General features: G+C 38.2%; 1 protein-coding gene across 16 annotated transcripts in view; it reads left to right on the top strand.

Annotated features, from left to right (window-relative positions):
• The window catches only part of camk2g1 (calcium/calmodulin-dependent protein kinase (CaM kinase) II gamma 1), an 88,616-nt gene that overhangs the window by 66,368 nt on the left and 5,049 nt on the right, over window positions 1–17,199 (top strand). Inside the window, exons 11-21 of one of the 16 annotated variants that reach the window (XM_048170410.1) lie at window positions 923–1,006; window positions 1,125–1,167; window positions 1,670–1,732; window positions 7,685–7,725; window positions 8,138–8,224; window positions 9,771–9,815; window positions 11,348–11,393; window positions 12,818–12,922; window positions 15,465–15,608; window positions 16,633–16,708; window positions 17,028–17,122. In XM_048170410.1, the coding sequence (XP_048026367.1) occupies window positions 923–1,006; window positions 1,125–1,167; window positions 1,670–1,732; window positions 7,685–7,725; window positions 8,138–8,224; window positions 9,771–9,815; window positions 11,348–11,393; window positions 12,818–12,922; window positions 15,465–15,608; window positions 16,633–16,708; window positions 17,028–17,122 (829 nt within the window). Of the gene's footprint in view, window positions 1–922; window positions 1,007–1,124; window positions 1,168–1,669; window positions 1,733–7,684; window positions 7,726–8,137; window positions 8,225–9,770; window positions 9,816–11,347; window positions 11,403–12,817; window positions 12,923–15,464; window positions 15,609–16,632; window positions 16,709–17,027; window positions 17,123–17,199 lie in introns of all 16 variants that reach the window. The other 15 variants (XM_048170409.1, XM_048170411.1, XM_048170414.1 and 12 more) reach the window with 15 other exon arrangements.

The following is a 17,199-nucleotide window of genomic DNA, read 5'->3' as shown; positions in this document are numbered from 1 at the left end:
GGCAGGATTTACTAAAGACACACAGTGAAAAATTAGCGCTGAAGAGGCATGGACAATTATTTTTGAGGCTGACCTTATTGCATATGCATTTGTAGGAGTTTCCCTTTCAGATGCAAAATTTATGAGGAGAGTAATTAAATGAATCATTCAAGCTGATTTACTAAGTTTTGCGCCAGTCAATTTACTGGTATTTGCTCCATTATTTAAGCAGTCAGCCTGAGTTCCTTCAGTTTGCTTGTTGACGTTCTCTTGATTTGTACTTAAGATAATTCTGATGAGAACAGTAGATTATCATGATTATTTTTTCATGATCATCAGTTTTTCGTGCAGCCCTAAGAAGCATCATAAATGTGGTCCATACAACTCATGTTCTATTTTCTGAGTCTTCTGAAGCCATACAGGAATTTGACCTCATCCAAGTGCATTTCACCCATCCAAGTACACACACACCCAGAGCGGTAGGCAGCCATTTTTGCTGCGGCGCCCATGGAGTGATTGGGGGTTGGGTGCATTACTCAAGGGCACCTCAGTTGTGGGTAATGAAAGTGGAAGAGAGCACTGTTCATTCACTCCCTGCCGGTACTGAGACTCGATCCCACGACCTTCGGGTTGCAAGTCCAACTCTCTAACCATTAGGCCACATCTGCCCCAATCAGTTGTATTAACTACTTTTATGGCGCTTTTGAATTCTTCTTGAAGCCTGAAAGTGCACTATTCATTGAATTGGAAAAGCAACAAGTATATTATTAAAATATCCTCTTTTGTGTTCCATGGAAGGACAAAAATCATACGGGACCTCATGAGGATGGGTGAATAATGAAAGAATGTTCCTTTTTGGGTGAACTATTCCTTTAATTGGTTCAAATACCTCAATAACGCTGATTTGCAATATTTTTCTTCCTCTTGCATTTGCTCGTTTCAGCAACGGTCCACAGTGGCGTCCATGATGCATCGCCAAGAGACTGTGGAGTGCTTGCGCAAGTTCAACGCCCGCAGAAAACTCAAGGTACGGCATGGGTTTGAAGGGCCCTTAGACTAACTCCAGTCTTCATCCCTTGGGTAATTAGTGCTGAAATTCCTGTTGCCATGGACTAAACACTCTATTTTTCTCTGTCTTTGTTCAGGGAGCCATTCTTACTACTATGCTGGTTTCTAGAAACTTCTCAGGTGAGTTTCCTCATTCTCCTGGGATCAGGTAGGAAAGTGCAAAGTCATGGATGAACTTGGCCCACCTCTTGAAGTCTTGCTCCAGTTTTCACTATTAAAAAGGCTGGCTCAGTAATTTAATTGAGGGAAAATTCACTTAGGATCTAGAGCTTTGGATTACAGGAGTATAAAGTTTTAGATTTTTCTGCTCCAAGAGTTCTTTGAGCTGTTAAGGTTTTCTCTCTGAGGCTTGAGGATAACAGTTAAGGAATATCAATAAGTTTCTTCTTCATTTGTTTAATTGTTAACATTTGCACAGTTTACTTCCTGAACAGACAATGTTTACGGTTTGTGCAGGTATATCTTTTTGTTTTTGATACTGCAGGTTTGAGAGCTTTAGCTTGTTTTAGAGACAGATATTCTAGACATTAATTCCTTTATAAAAAACAAAGGTAACTTGTTCAGTAGAGGGTTTGAAAAAATTCCATAGCTTCTCCCAACTCAACGCCTCTCTGTCCAATAGTGGGCCGGCAGCATACCAGCCCTGCTGCTCCCACCACAAGCACTGCCGCGCTTGCACAGGAAGGTATGTGAGAGTGCATCTCCTCACCTCGCCACCAGGGGGACCAGCGAGCCCCCTCCACAATTCCTTCAAACCCCCACCCTCCCTCTGCTCTATCCAACCAGCATGCATCCAATGAGAAGCCTGCCTCTCTTGTCATCACTTGCATAAATTATTTGGTTTACTTCAGTCTCCACTCTCATTAGCAACGTCTGCTGTATAGTCTAAGAGAAGTTCTCACATTTAAAAGGATAGCGGCCCGCTGAGTTATCATCTCTCACAGATACACGTCATGCATTTGAGCGATGTGTAAGAGTTTATGAAATAGCATGTCATTTTTTCAGCCGTGTTTTTATTACCGCTTTGCTTTTACATGACCATGTAACTTTAACATTCATCTAGCTACTGTAGCTTTTAATCCTACAAGTTGTAAGACGTGTTAGAGCAGGTTCAGTTATCTTCCCTCCACTAATCAACGAAATAAATAATTAAAATTAATTGCTTGATGTAGTGGAGAAATCACCATTTGCTGTAACTAGAGTTCATAGAAGTTGAGTTCTGGGCATCTGGCAAATTCAACTTTAAAAAAAAAAATTCTAAATTAAAACCATTTTCTAGTATTTATAGTATTCGGTTATAGTTGATTTAATTTTGTATGGGATTTCTTAATTATTTTAAATCTTTTTCTTTGTGATCAATGTTTGTTACACTCTAAAAAATGCTGGGTTAAAAAAATAGACAATCTTAGTGATTGTGTTGTTTTAACCCAGCGGTTGGGTTAAATGTTTGCCCAACGTGCTGTCAACTATTGTTTTAAAATTACTATATGGCTGGCTTAAAATGAACCCAAAATAGGTTGGAAATTAAAAATCAGACATATAATTACTAGAGGCAACAATAAAAAGGTGAACATTTATTAACAAGCAATTTAATAAATGTTTAATTATTATTCATTAAACATAATAATAAATGTTCATTTATTAAATGTATTACTAGATGTTAATGTCCAACATACATTGGGTTCATTTTAAGCAAGCAATACAGTAATTTTTAAACAATAGTTGAGTTAAATAAAACTACCCAGCAGGTTGGGTAAACATTTAACCCAACCGCTCGGTTAAAATGACCCATTCGCTGGGTTTGCCCATTTTCAACCCAACTTGGGTTTTGTTTTTAACCCAGCACTTTTTGTAGAGTGTACCACATTTTGACAATGACCCTTATACTGACATTTGAAGCATCTTAGCTTTTGTTCAGCTTTCAAAAATCTATTTATTTATCTGTCGGCATAGATCGGCTCTTTTTATATGCGTGAACAAACAATGTCTCATTTCATCTTGCAACTGTCCCCAGTTCAGTTTACACACAGCGGCTCTAGGCAAAACAATCCAATCAATACCACAGCACACCACAGCCACCACGAGACCCATTATAGGCTTGCATGCATTATTGTCTGCATGGAGTAAAAAAAAAAAAATGCGAATGCCGCTGCTTCTCCTTTGATTAGACTTTCTCTTTTTCTCTCTGTCTTTCTCGCTCTGCTCCTCTCGGTTAAATTGCTTCAGCCCTTTTTGGCCCCCTCCTTCCCTGCTGATCAGCTTTCTGGTGTTTTGTGCTATTGGGTTAAATAGCATTTAAGTGAAGTCTGCTTTAGCTGAAGATACAGGACCCCGGTCACGTGTCTGTCCTCCTCCACCTCATGGAGAAAAATGAGGTTTGGGTGGGATGGAGCTTTGGAGGTTCTTAGATCCGTGTCCTGTGCAGTTAACTAAAGCAGACCCGTGCAGCCTAGCCAAGCCACCATTGCCCTACCACTCTTCCTCTCAACTCTTCCTGCTCCCCTCGCCAAGAGCGCAGGGGCTTAACTACATGGACGGGCAGGAGCGGGGTTGGCTTGCTGCCAGTCGTCAGACCCGATGTAGCTGGCGCACGTGTCCGGTGAGCGCCAGGTGGTCTGCGGGGAAGGAGGCCCCCTGGAGGGCAGATGGACGACACTGTTGACAGTGTCTCTGAGTCAGGAGAAAGTGGAGAAGAGGTCTCTGGTTCCAGTTGTGTTGTCTGGTCAAATTGAATTGTTACACTTTCTGGGACAGCTGTCTGTCAGATTCAGTAAATGTCAGCCAGCTGCCATCTTCAACAAGCTGTGTCTGAGCAGCTGTCAGCATGGTGAGAATACTTCATATGTACGCAATGGTCAAAGGAGAACAATTAAGAAAAGATCAGATGCTTGCAGATCCCTCAGGATTATGGAAAACAAATAAGAGCTCTTTGCTGTCTTGTTGTACCTGTTAATATGTACTGTTTTGGTTGTTTCAGTAGTTATAGGATATGTTCGGATTAGCGTTCTACCGTACTTCTCTTAACTCTTTCCGCAGGATTTTCTGTATCCGTAAAATTCCCCAAGGAGCTCTAAAATGCCTATAGAAAGCTATCCATTAGCATTCCCATTAAAGTTGTATGCGATCTGGATGCTGCCAGGAAAATGCACTCTTGGCTCACTGTTTGAGAAGTACAATTCATAAAATGTGTAAAAATACAAATAACTATTCTTAAAGGGTTAGTTCACCCAAAAAATGACATTTCTGTCGTTTAATTACTCACCCTCATGTCGTTCCAAACCCGTAAGACCTTTGTTCATCTTCAGAACGCAAATTATGATATTTTTGATGAAATCCAAGAGGTTTCTGAACCACACATTTTGCTGACGCAGAAGCGTTGCACTGTGCTTACAACGTGAACAACATAGGAGACTGAACCACTGTAGTCACGTGGACTATTTTAACAATGTCTTTAAGCCTTGAAAGGTACAATGAATGACGATGAATGAAGGTCTTACGGGTTTGGAACGACATGAGGGTGAGTAATTAATAACAGAAATTTCATTTTTGGGTGAACTAACCCTTTATATTATTTTACTATATGGACAGCATCTGTGGCCTCAATTACCACAAATCTCAGTTTATTTGTAATGCATTTCCATTCTCTTTTTACAAACTGAAGGACAAACCTAAAGTTGTATTTAACCTGGAATATTCCTTTAATGTTCTTTTGAGCCGTCCAATCAATGCTCTCCATCAGTTCTTGGCTTCAACTAGGACTGTAAGTGTTTATAACTCTTTATATTCTGTTATTGCTAAAGCCATTTCTCCAGTTGAATATGTACAATGTTAACCAATAACCAGTAATGACATTTCATCAATGTTTCTTCATTCTTTTTTAAGAGCTTTTCATTATATGACCAAGCTAAGACTTACTGACCAATAGATTAAGAAGATAAGGCATGTTAGTGTGTCTGCTATGTCTCCTGTTAAATCTATAATATTTAATTTGTTGCTTGCACAGGTCTGATTTAAAGGTGTATTGAATGTTTAGTGGCTGTTGTAATTGATTTTACCAGCTCAATCTGCTGCCTTAAAGTCCTTTTTTCTCTATTGAAGCCCTGAAGCATTATATAATAGGGGTGTGAATATTTGATCTCACTTTGATTGTTATTTTCATTTGAAATTGAATCACAATTCAATTATTTTGTTATTATTATTTTAAACCGATGCTTAAAACATGTAGGGATAATTAAACATGCAAAAGATGTAGATTGCATATAACGGAAAATAGTTTGAAAAAATTGCAAAATAAGTTTTAACATTAAATGCATTATGCAATTATAAGTAGTTATTAAATTTTGTAATCAAGTGCATTAAAATGTATCTATTCACCCCTGTTATTTAAACTGCATTAGGATGCCACATGATCCTTTTTAACCTTTTATAACCTGTTTTGCACAATATAATGATGTATTTTTTTTTTAATTAAGGAAGGTTACTGCACTTTGTTTTGCACTGTTTGAAAATGAGTTAATTTCTTCTTCCTTTATATAATTTATTTCTACTCAGCATTAATAGTGGTATGACTGCAGCGTGGCCGTCCTGGGGTCCCAAATCCATCTGATTGTTCCGCAGTATAACGGAAGACTGCTGGCTCAGCTTTCCCAATCACAGTCTGTGAATCCTATGAGACATAGTTAGATATATGAGAGACAGTGGAATGGTAATGAGTCGAGGTCTAGCTTTATGACTCCATCAATGCATTGCATTATGGGACTCGTGGTTTAATCCCGTTGACACTGCATGGCTGACCGTATGGTGAATTGCATCCACCACCAGCACCTCTCACCTCATGATTAGTGAAGCATGAAAGCAGGCCTGCAATGCAAACAATGCCTGCTATCTTCCAGCTTGTCCTCTGCTTCTAAATGGGTTTTTGTCTTCTTAACCTTGCCATCTTTTCTTCCCATTTGTTTATGGAAGGTAAGGCGCTTACCAGGAATACCGAATGTGAAACTTGAGTTTTTAGGTTTTTTCCATGATTGAGGTTTTATAGGCCTTACGCAAGTCCATTTGATTGTTCTCTGAGGGACTCTGAAGTATATCGGGGGCCATTTCCCCTACACTGACTCAAGACCTCTCAAACATGCCCTCTGGGAAATAACAGTTGTAGTTAAAGGAAAAATCAATTGCATACATTAGCCATGATTTTCCCTCATTATGTGTGCGGCCGCAAATGGAGAAACAAATTCATTCTCTCTATCTGCTCTGAGATTGGTGAAAAATGGAATAAAATGGGTAATTTATTCCAAGTCTATGCAGTTAGTTAATTTTAAAGGGGTTATATCATGCATTTTTATTTATTTTTATTTTTCCCCCATTTTGGTGGCAAAAAAACACTACTAATATTATAAGAGATCCTTACTCTTAAAATATTAGGAGTGCTTTTTTGTTTGGTTTTTTTGCTACCAAAATGGGCATAAGGACCATTTTCCACCCTCGCTCTGACCATTAAAATTAATTCCTTTTTTCTTCTTCTTTTTTTTTTTTTTGTTTGCAGCTACACCATTAATAAATACGGTCCACTCAAATGTGAAATGTGAAACAGCATTTCGCTGCACCTACTTAATGATTTTTATGTATTTATGAATAAGCTACCTTTCAAAAGTTTGAGGTCAGTAAAATGTTTTTGAAAGAAGTCTTTTATGCTCACTAAGGCTGTATTTATTTGATCAGAAATACAGTAAAAATAGTAATATTGTGAAATATTATTACGATTTAAAATAATTATGTATTTTAGTATATTATAACATTTTATTCTTGTTATGGCAAAGCTGAATTTTCAGCAGCCATTACTTCAGTGTCACATGATCTTTTAGAAATCATTCTAATATGCCAATTTGGTTGTTTCTTACTATATTCAATGTTTCAATATTTTCAAAATTTTTGTGGAAACCATGATACATTTTTTAGGATTTTTTGATTAATTGAAAGTTCAAAAGAACAGGATTTATTTGAAATAGAATTCTTTTGTAACAATGAAAAAACTATTTACTGACCCCAAACCTTTGAACTGTAGTATATTTTTATTTATATGTATTTTTGCATATCTCTAATTGTGACATTCACAAAAGAATGAAGTGTGCTGTACAAACTGTTGACTGAAATACTCAGAGAGACCTACAGCTAATCGTTTCTGAAATGTTGAGTTTTAACAAACTTTTTCTAACTGAGTTTGAAGTTACAATATGTTTTCACACAGTACAGTAGTTCAGCAAACTCTCTTAAAGATCAAGGGAAATTTTGATCCCTCAAGATGTGACCCCTTTAAAGTTAATTTCACCAAAATGAATTTCTCATTTGCAGCAAGTTATTTATTTATAAGTTACTTTTTATCTTCATCTCCCAAAGCTTCATATATCTTTGGCTTAAATTGATATATAAAGATCTATGAGTAATTTCTCCTGTGGTGAAAAATGATTCTAGTCAGCACTACCTCCCAAACCCTGTATGCTAATGAATGACGGAATGCAAGCCAGCAGTTTGTTAAATGTTTTATATGGGATTCAATTGAAATATGTGCAGATGTGAGCATTCTGTTGGTTTTGTCACTCACGCTGTATGTAGTAATTTGGTTTTTCTCTGTTCCCTACAGCATGCAAAAGTTTACTCAACAAAAAGGCAGATGGAGTCAAGGTAAATCCACAGATGTTTTAATTTAATCACCACAAATTGATAAAAGTATATTGGCAGCTTAAGCAGTACAGCTTTGCTATAGAAGTCTTGCGCTTTGAAGTTATTTTAACAAATTAGTAGTAGTACAACCCATGTGTTGCCTGAGCGGATCTAGTTATCAGACTGTATTATAATGATTTTGACAGCAACTATAAGGTACCATGAAATGTCCATTAGTAATCGTCGCCCTCTGTCTGAATGATGGATAACTCTGTACACTCATCTTCCTGGCATATGTTATTCATCTGTTGTGTGATTTTTAACTGCCATGACTGGCATAAAACCGTTTACTCACAGGAGGATCGGCTCCAATCATTTCCCTAGTGATGTCATCCCTCTGAAAAGGAAGTTGAATCTGTCCTCTCTATTTCAGCCCCAGACAAACAACACTAAAAACAGTGTAGTGAGCGCTGTAGTGAACGCCATGAAAGAAAGCAACACGGCCTCTTCTACACCGATGGTACCTCATCTACATTCAACACTCTTTGTAACCCATATACTCATCTGACCGTATCCCATAATACATTTTTGCTGTAGTACTTGGTGCATGTCAGTTTTTGCATGTACTAAATACCTCAGACCTAGGGCTGTAAAATCGATTAATTGCGATTAATCGCATCTAACATAAAAGTTTGTGCTTATATGTGTGTGTACATGTATGTATATATGTGTGTGTATACACTGTATATACACACACAGACACACACACATATTATATAAGCACAAACTTATGTTAGATGCGATTAATCGCGATTAATCGATTTTACAGCCCTACTCAAACCTGTAGTTTGCTGTGCACTAGATGTCCTAGTTATTCCTCCCTTATGAGTTGATTTTTTTTTTTTTTTTTTTTCTTTGGAGCTCTCATGTCCTTTCAAAGCACGTCTGGTACACATAATTGTGGTGTTTTATAAACATATCATTAGGAGTGATTTGTTCTTGTCCGTATGCTGCTGGTTTATGTCCTTCTGCACTCCTCTTGTCCTTAGTTTGCCTCTGAAGGCGTACACACCGCTATTACAAGTACAAGCAAAATATAGTCATCGGACAAGATGTCTTTGACATTGCACTTATTGTATATACATGGTGCTTAAAAATAACCTATAAAGACAAGCCAAGTCAAAATACAGAGTAGCATAAATGTATGGATTTCAGCAAATAACAAGGTAATTTGAGTCCGAGTGCATAAACCAGTCACAGTAAAGATGCAGTGTCCCACACAGAAGGCTGTCTGCCGTTTGGCCGTGTTGGAAACTAGCATGTCCCCTGGAGATTTAGGAAAAGGAAAGCGGATTGACACTTCAGATGGGCCTTGTTTGCTCGACTGCCCAAATAGCTGAGCAAAGAGCATCCTGGGACCTCCAAAACAATCCATTAAGAGCACAAGTTAACCCCCGACCCCTCCCGAGGCCTCCAAATGCCTCCACAGTGTTGATGGACAGCTAGCAACCACTGGGCTATCTGAAACATACAAAACAACAGAAGCTGCAATTGTAATAATATGAAGTATTTTTCACTATTTTGAGGATTCAGATGGGTCATAACATTTGGGAAAAATAACTGGAAGTTAATCTGAGAAAACATATAAAGCATACAGTATAATCCAGAAATTGCTTGACTTCAAGGCGGATTTTTAACTCATTTATGATTCTCTATCCCTGTGGTTCTGGCAGAATATTTTAGTTGAATTTGAGAAACTGCATCTTTAGATCTTTGTGACGCATGCCATTTATAATTTTTATAAGTGTACACATGTGGTCGACTTTCTGTAGTGAGCTGTGAACGTTCATCAAGCTCATCATGAACCATAACCTTGTGTTCATTTCCACATAAAGTATTTGTCTGTTTACATCATTATTTCTTTATTTGATCTCAAAATCCTTATTTTGTGTTAGCTTTAAATGTATGCGCGTGTACTCCTGGAGGATGTTGTCTTTAACCAGATCGTTGTGGATGAGAGTCTTACCTACTTTAATCATAACATGAAATCTTATTCAATTTTACAGGAGCCGCAAACTACAGTTGTGCACAACCCTGCCGATGGCCCCAAGGTACAATTTTTAGGAGCTTTTGGAATAGGGGTGGGAATAATTCACAGATTGCACTATTGTGGTTCTTTCTAAATGAATCTAGGCTGATCAAATGAAATTCTTAACTTGATTTTAATTTTTTCATTTAATATATTATTTATTTTTACTCTCAAAAAATATAATAATATTTAATTAATCAAAGATTTGTGAGTCTTCACTCTTGCAAAAAAAAAATTATGTATCAATAATCCGTTGAATCGTGAGTTTTATTAAAGGTGCCCAAGAATGCTTTTTCACCTTCACAAGTCTAAGGTTTCCCCTGAATGTGTCTGTGAAGTTTCAGCTCAAAATACCCCATAGATTTTTTTTAAATTAATTTTTTTAACTGCCTATTTTGGGGCATCATTAACTATGCACTGATTTTTTCAGCGAAGGAAGGATCTCAACAAATCCAACGAGACCAAATTCATGATTTTTGGACAAACCCATCAGAAGTTATAAGCAAAAATAGCCATTTTTCATATCTCCGCACCACTAGGTGGCGCTGCGCCGAAACGCTGCATGTTGCCTCAGGTCATGCTTGTGTTGACAGGTACCAAGTTTGGTCTGAATACGATAAAGCGTTGCAGAGATACAGCCTTATGTCTATTTTTGCAAGCACTACGTACAATTTGTTCGCCTGTTTTTCGAAAACAGTTTGAGGAATCAACTTGAATTCCATAACTTTTTGTCGGCATGGTCTGAAGATGATCTGGTTCAATTTTCGTGAAAATCGGAGTAACGGCCTAGGAGGAGTTTGAAAAAGTACGTTTTTCAGAAAATTCAAAATGGCGGAAAAATTTTCATGACGGAAAATGACGTCATAGGGCGCATTCGATTCGGTTTGACCCAAGGAATCAGAGGAAAAAAGAATTTTGTTTCTAGACCTTACGGTTCAAAAGTAATTAACAAAAACATAAGTGCAACTTTGGACAGCTGGTGGCGCTAGAGGGATTGAGTTAGAGACTCCAAATTTGCTATGGACAAAGGTCAGACTGTCCTCTAACTGTGTGCCAAATTTCACAACTTTCCCGCAAGCGGTTCTATGGGCTGCCATAGACTTCAAGAGCGGAAGAAGAAGAAGAAACGGAAGAAGAAGAATAATAAGCGTACGGAATGCCAACAGATACAATAGGTGCCTACGCACCTTCGGTGCTTGGCCCCTAATAATAATTGTATAACTTGGAATAGACTGTGGGACTGTGCTGTTGCTAAAAAGCTAAATTATTTTATAATGGCCCTGTCTAAATTAAAAACAAGTTAAATCTTGGTTATTTTATTGTATTTTATTTTGCAAAAGATTAGTGGGCCTGCACTGTTGCTAAAAAATCGAGATGTATCGAGAATCATTCTCTGATTCAAGAACACTGAATCGAATCGCGAGTTGCCTGAAGATTCCCACCCCTAACTCTGAAACTGATTTCAGAGACCATAACCTAATGCTATTCATTACTATTCCTTCACGTCTCATGTTTTGTTTGTCTTGTATGTTCTTTGTCTGTTTCTGTCCCCAGGGCTCCACAGAGAGCTGTAATACCACTGAGGAAGAGGATATGAAAGGTAGGAAAGGTACACAGATCTTCTCTCCTGTTCTCTGCATGCCTTCAGCACTGTGGCGTTCCAGCTCCCGGTGCTCGTGTCAGAAGAGTAATCCCTCTCCTCTCCGAACACTTCCGGTACTGCAGTACCAAAAAAGCCTTTGATTTAACAATATACATCTCACATCAGTCAACAGCCGTTTGAAATATGAAACGTGAGGCTGCGGTGACAACTGAGACTTTGTAATTTGAAGGCAGGGCCATGAATGCGTGCTGCCGGACGGACAGGGGAGGAATTACAGTAAGAGGGCATTGAGACGGGGTTAGATGGATTGTGCTTTTACACATAAACATGCATGATGGCACAAAACATCTAAAAAGTTTACAGCTAAATTGCTAGTTTAGAGATACAACATAAGCAAAGGTCCAAAGTTAAGGTGCACCAGAGAGATTTAGCTATAATATAATGAGGGCAAATTCATTGTGGGGAAAAAACCCAACACATTCACAAACATTCCTATCCGGACGGGATTAGATTTCTCTAAGATAGCGATAGCTGTGTGAGGAAAAACATAGACGTGTTCAATTCAAACTTAAATAAAATTGCAAAGTGCATCTGCGAAACACAAATTTACCTGACATCCTCAGGGAAAACTAGTCCCATCCGAATAGGGCTTTAATAAGCATTTCTTTGTCAGATCATTCACACAATTTGTCATTGTCACGCACATGAATTTCCAGCCGCATTCAAATGATTCAAACCGACTTAAATATATATACACAACATCTGTTTTTAAACTGTCGGGTGTCTCGCTAGGTTTCCTTGTAGATTTTGTGTGTTTGTGTGTCCTGTGTTTTTCACCCCACTTATTTAGATGTTTGTTGATGTGCCGTGTCTTGTAAATTCATTAGCATGTTGTGAACCGGACTGTTTTTCCCGAGGGACTCTCGCCGATTACAGTTTTCTGTCACGAAAAGGGCCAGGCTCGAATTCATTTCCTCTCCTTATTCACTACGAGCCTGGACAGACAATAGCGGTTTAAAGAGCCTTATCATTAGCTCCGTCACGTCTGAGGTTAGGTGATGAGGACAGGAAATTGGCGCGGAGCCTGGAGAAACAATCTCTGAGCGCGCTGTTGTCCAAGCACAACAAACACGGCTCGGCTTCACCACACCCATAGATACAGACCTGCGTCACACCTTCACTCATAACTGCTGGAAAATCCAGGATCATCACCTGTAGTCCTGTTCCCATAAACACAGTGCTTCTTTTATTGAGAACAGCTCATCTAAACGCATCCCATTCAGCGTCTTCGTGACCGTTAAGCTATTTAGTCATGATCAGCGTTGGTGTGGTGTCTATGTTAGTTTGTTTCGGCTGGTGAAGGACATGAGAGATGTGTGTGTTTTTCCTCCTGGTGTCGTGTGGTTTTGGGGCTGTGCCAGCCGAGAGTGCGCAGGGAGCGAGCAGTGACAGTGCCGTGATGAGTCAGTGCAGTGCCGGGGAAGAGCCGCCCGCTCTGGTGGCTTCACCACAGGGCTCTCCTGCCAGTAAGTCAAGATCCTCTCGTACCACCTGGGCACCTTCAATCCCTCCTTAAACCTTCAAGTCGAGACCTTTTTGTCCCTCCCCCACAACTCCAGCCTTTCTGCCCTTAAGCATACTATCATATATGGGTCACTTGTTTTCCGTGTAGAACAGTATGTCACAGTTGTTGATCCCCTTTTCTGCTCACAAATGTATTCACCCCCCTGATGCATGCTACTCAAATGTCTGTTGTAACGTGTACAGACCAGAAAATGCCCTTTAGTAGCTTTTAGATGTTCTGCTCCTGATTTTTCCTACATTCTTCTCCCTGATTTGTGACTGAAGTCTCGAACAGTCGTAAACGTTAATATGCTTTTTTTGCACATACACACATTTCAGTAGATTCCCAGATCTAAGCTACATATTTGTGATTTAATTTCTCACTGGTTGATGTAACAATACTCCATGTAGTCTCTGATGTGTTGCTGACCTTAAGGAAAACCTGAAATAGGCCTCTGAGCTTTTATTTTGTTCTGTTATCATTCATAGTCCTTGTTGAATTCTAATGCTTGTTTTCAATTTTCAATTATTTTATTATATTTCTTCAACTGGGTTTGGCAAATGACCAAAGCCATTTACATAAACTACTTTTCAAATGTATGGGGTCAGTAAGACTTGTATTCAGCAAGGATCTCTTAATAAATTACAAATCAGCATATTAGAATGATTTCTGAAGGATCATGTGACACTGAAAACTGGAGTAATGATGCTGAAAATTCAGCTTTGCCATTACAGAAATACAATTACATTTTAAAATACATTAAAATAGAAAACAGTTACTGTAAATTGTAATAATATTTCACAATATAACTATTTTTACTGGAATTTGATTAGATAAATGCAGTCTTGATGAGTGTAAGAGACTTCTTTAAAAAAAAATTAAATGGTACCATATATGATCAAAACTATTATATACAATAACATTTTAAATCCAGTTGAAAGAAAAATAATAATGAAATCCAGAGAGCAGGCTGGTGGAGAGAACACAGATACAGTACTGCACATGCATAAAATAGTAAAATATTTTACTATTTAAAAAAATAAATAAAAAAAATGGAACTGACACAAATAAGTTAAAGGGATAGTTCACCCAAAAGTAAAAATTCTGTCATCATTTACTCACCCTCATGTTGTTCCAAACCCGTAAGACTTCTGTTCATCTTCAAAACACAAATGAAGATATTTTTAGTGAAATCTGAAAGACTGTCCCTCCATTGACAGCTACGCAACTACCAATTTGATGCTTCAAAAAGTTCATAAAGAGATTGTAAAACTAATCCATTGGAATTGAGAGGTTAATTTTCTGAAGAGACTCGAACGCTTTATTCGCTGAACAGCTTGAATTTAGGCTTTTATTCACATATAAACATTCATCAACGCACACATCAGTTGTGGTAAACGGATGCTCAAGCATGTTTGCTTGACGTGTGCGAGAACCAATGAAGTTCATTCTCATGTTATGCAGCAGATTTGAGCTTCCGGAAGAGGCTTGTTCTCGCACGTCACGCAGGTTCGGTCTGTTTATGTTCGCTATCTGTTCATCATATAAAGCGATCGTGTCTCTTCAGAAAATTTGGACTAAACCGCTCAATTCATATGGATTAGTTTTACGATCTCTTTATGAACTTTTTGATGCGTCAAAGTGGTAGTTGCGGAGACTGTCAATGGAGGGACAGAAATTGCTGAGATTTCGATATCTTCATTTGCGTTCTGAAGATGAACGAAAGTCTTATGGGTTTGGAACGACATGAGAACAAGTAAATGACGACAGAATTTTCTTTTTTGGGTGAACTATCCCTTTAAGGCTTCTGTTAGGTGGCTCACCATGGATAAGATAACATAAGAGTTATGGTATAAGAAACAAAAATTGACTGATTCTGTGTCCAAGCAACACTGCAGCTGCAACACATCATACAGGCCCTCATCCACACCTGTTCTCTCTCCTTTTAACATCTGTCAGCATCTGTCTTCAGCAATTTCCTCCATCCTCCCTTCTTCCTCCCGTTACCTACTTCATAAGTGATAGATTCATTGTCTACATTTTGTCGTCATATTTCCATTTTGAACTTTTCCATTCTTTTTTATTTATCCCTTTATGTACATTCTAACATGTTTATGAAGTACAACAAATGACTATATTGTATATACTGTATGTTGTATGACTGTATTGTAGATATACTTTTATATAAGGCATTAAAGGTATTGTTGACCCAAATATGTAAATTCTATCATCATTTACCCACTTTCATGTTGTTCCAAACCCATATGAATACACAAGGCGATATTTAGCCAAATGTTCATGCTGATCTTTTTATACAAAAGGACAAGGTATTGAGTGGCTCCAAAAAGAATAAACCTGCTGAATATACTAACCACTTTTATGAAACAGCTCAAAACACCCATCCCCATGTGATGTTGTACTTCATACTCATGTGTTCATGCGTCCTCTCTCTTTCTGCATGCATCATCACCTCACTGTTGCGTGTGCTGCATTGTGTGTTGCAGCCGTCCCCGTGCATGACGTTAAACGCTTGGCATGGAACAGTTCAGAACATGCCTCATGTCCAGAGTTAGAGCGCACTCATTCTGGCCCCTGCGCCTCAGTCCATGGGGTCGGCGGTATCACAGCGAGTGTGTCCGCAGCTCAGTGTAAGTGTGTGGGGTAGACCAGGACACACACACACACACAGAGGATGTCAACAGGAAGTCAAATTCTTCATACTAATAGAATTAGGTAGTGACATCATATCAGATGTCACAGTGGGCAGTTTTTATTGTGTGTCAAGGTTGTGACGGGTTGATTTTTAGTAGTTCAGCGGAGAACATGTTGATCCAAATGCGTATTTGCACACTATAAAGGCCTATTTACATTGAACTCAAGCATTTAAATTGAAAATATGCATTTCTGCTGTCCCCATCACAGTGTGAGAAAATTTGCACATTTTTAGTCATTTTTTTTCTTTGTGGAAAAAATGTGAGTTCACGGCATGTCAGAATTACCGTAATTACAAGATTCTGAAACTCTGAAACACTTCAATAATTGCCTAAGATGAAATAATTTAAGATTTGAAAATAAACAAAAGACATACATTAATAGAGTTTACTGTAGCTAGAACAGAATTGGATAATAATGTCTAATGTCCTGCTAAATAAAAGTTTATTTGCATAATGACTTATTTGTTTTATTACATTTGTGTCTATATTAAATGGATTCCTTTTGGAATTAACAGAAATGTTTAATTGCGTGGAGGTGAACACCTTTGAGTAGAACGTCCAGTTGGTCATCAAGTAATTACAGTAAATACGACATGTCGTGAACGCATTGAAACTCACCACCCAATAAGGTACAAGCTTTTGGGTCATGTGACCAGTACTGACATTCCAGATAAACGTGAAGCTGGTTTCTGAGTATTTTCGGCACATTTTATTTTTATTTAGGCATATGTATTTTTTCACAGAATAAAACATTTGAGTTATGAATTGTTTATTTGCAGTTTTATGTCACTTTCACTCTTGGTGTCAGTAGACCTTATGACATTTTTGCAGGAATCTGCAGTGCAAGCAGTGCAGGTTGTGCTTATTAACTTTCCTTTGTTGCTTTTTTTGCTTTTTTCATCATTTAATTTCCTCTCCCTCCATCATCCCTCATCTTTCACCCGTTCTGTTCGAGTAGCTCGTAAGCAGGAGATTATAAAGATCACGGAGCAGTTGATCGAAGCTGTCAACAATGGAGATTTTGAAGCATACACGTAAGTACAGCCCACCTGCACATGACTGCAACACTGGCATCTCAAAACTTTTGGAACAAAGATGCTATGAAAATTGTAGGTCGTCGTATGAATTTATATACAAAGCTTTAAGTGGAATTTTATATTAAAAATGAACAAACAGGCCTATAAAATATTGGTCTGAACGAGCTGAAGTCCCAGGCTGATCTGTAGTCTGTGAACAGATGCTCCTGTTATTTTGAGAGAATATTGTATCTAGCCATGAAATGCTGGTAATATCCAGTTGTATCCGGACTTCAAAATGAAATCGCTTCACTGTAAACATTCTTATGTACCACAGAAGAATCTGTGATCCTGGTCTGACCTCTTTTGAGCCTGAAGCTCTGGGGAACCTGGTTGAGGGGATGGACTTCCACAAGTTTTACTTTGAGCACCGTGAGTCATGTCTAACTATGAGTATAGTTGTTTTACCCTAAATAATCATTCATGTAAGACATAACTATTAGTCATAT

Source organism: Megalobrama amblycephala, linkage group LG20 (genome assembly GCF_018812025.1).
Source record: "Megalobrama amblycephala isolate DHTTF-2021 linkage group LG20, ASM1881202v1, whole genome shotgun sequence".
In the NCBI taxonomy this organism is placed as follows: Eukaryota; Metazoa; Chordata; class Actinopteri; order Cypriniformes; family Xenocyprididae; genus Megalobrama; species Megalobrama amblycephala.
Note: the sequence above shows the minus strand (reverse complement) of the source record. Positions and strands in the feature narration are given on the sequence as shown.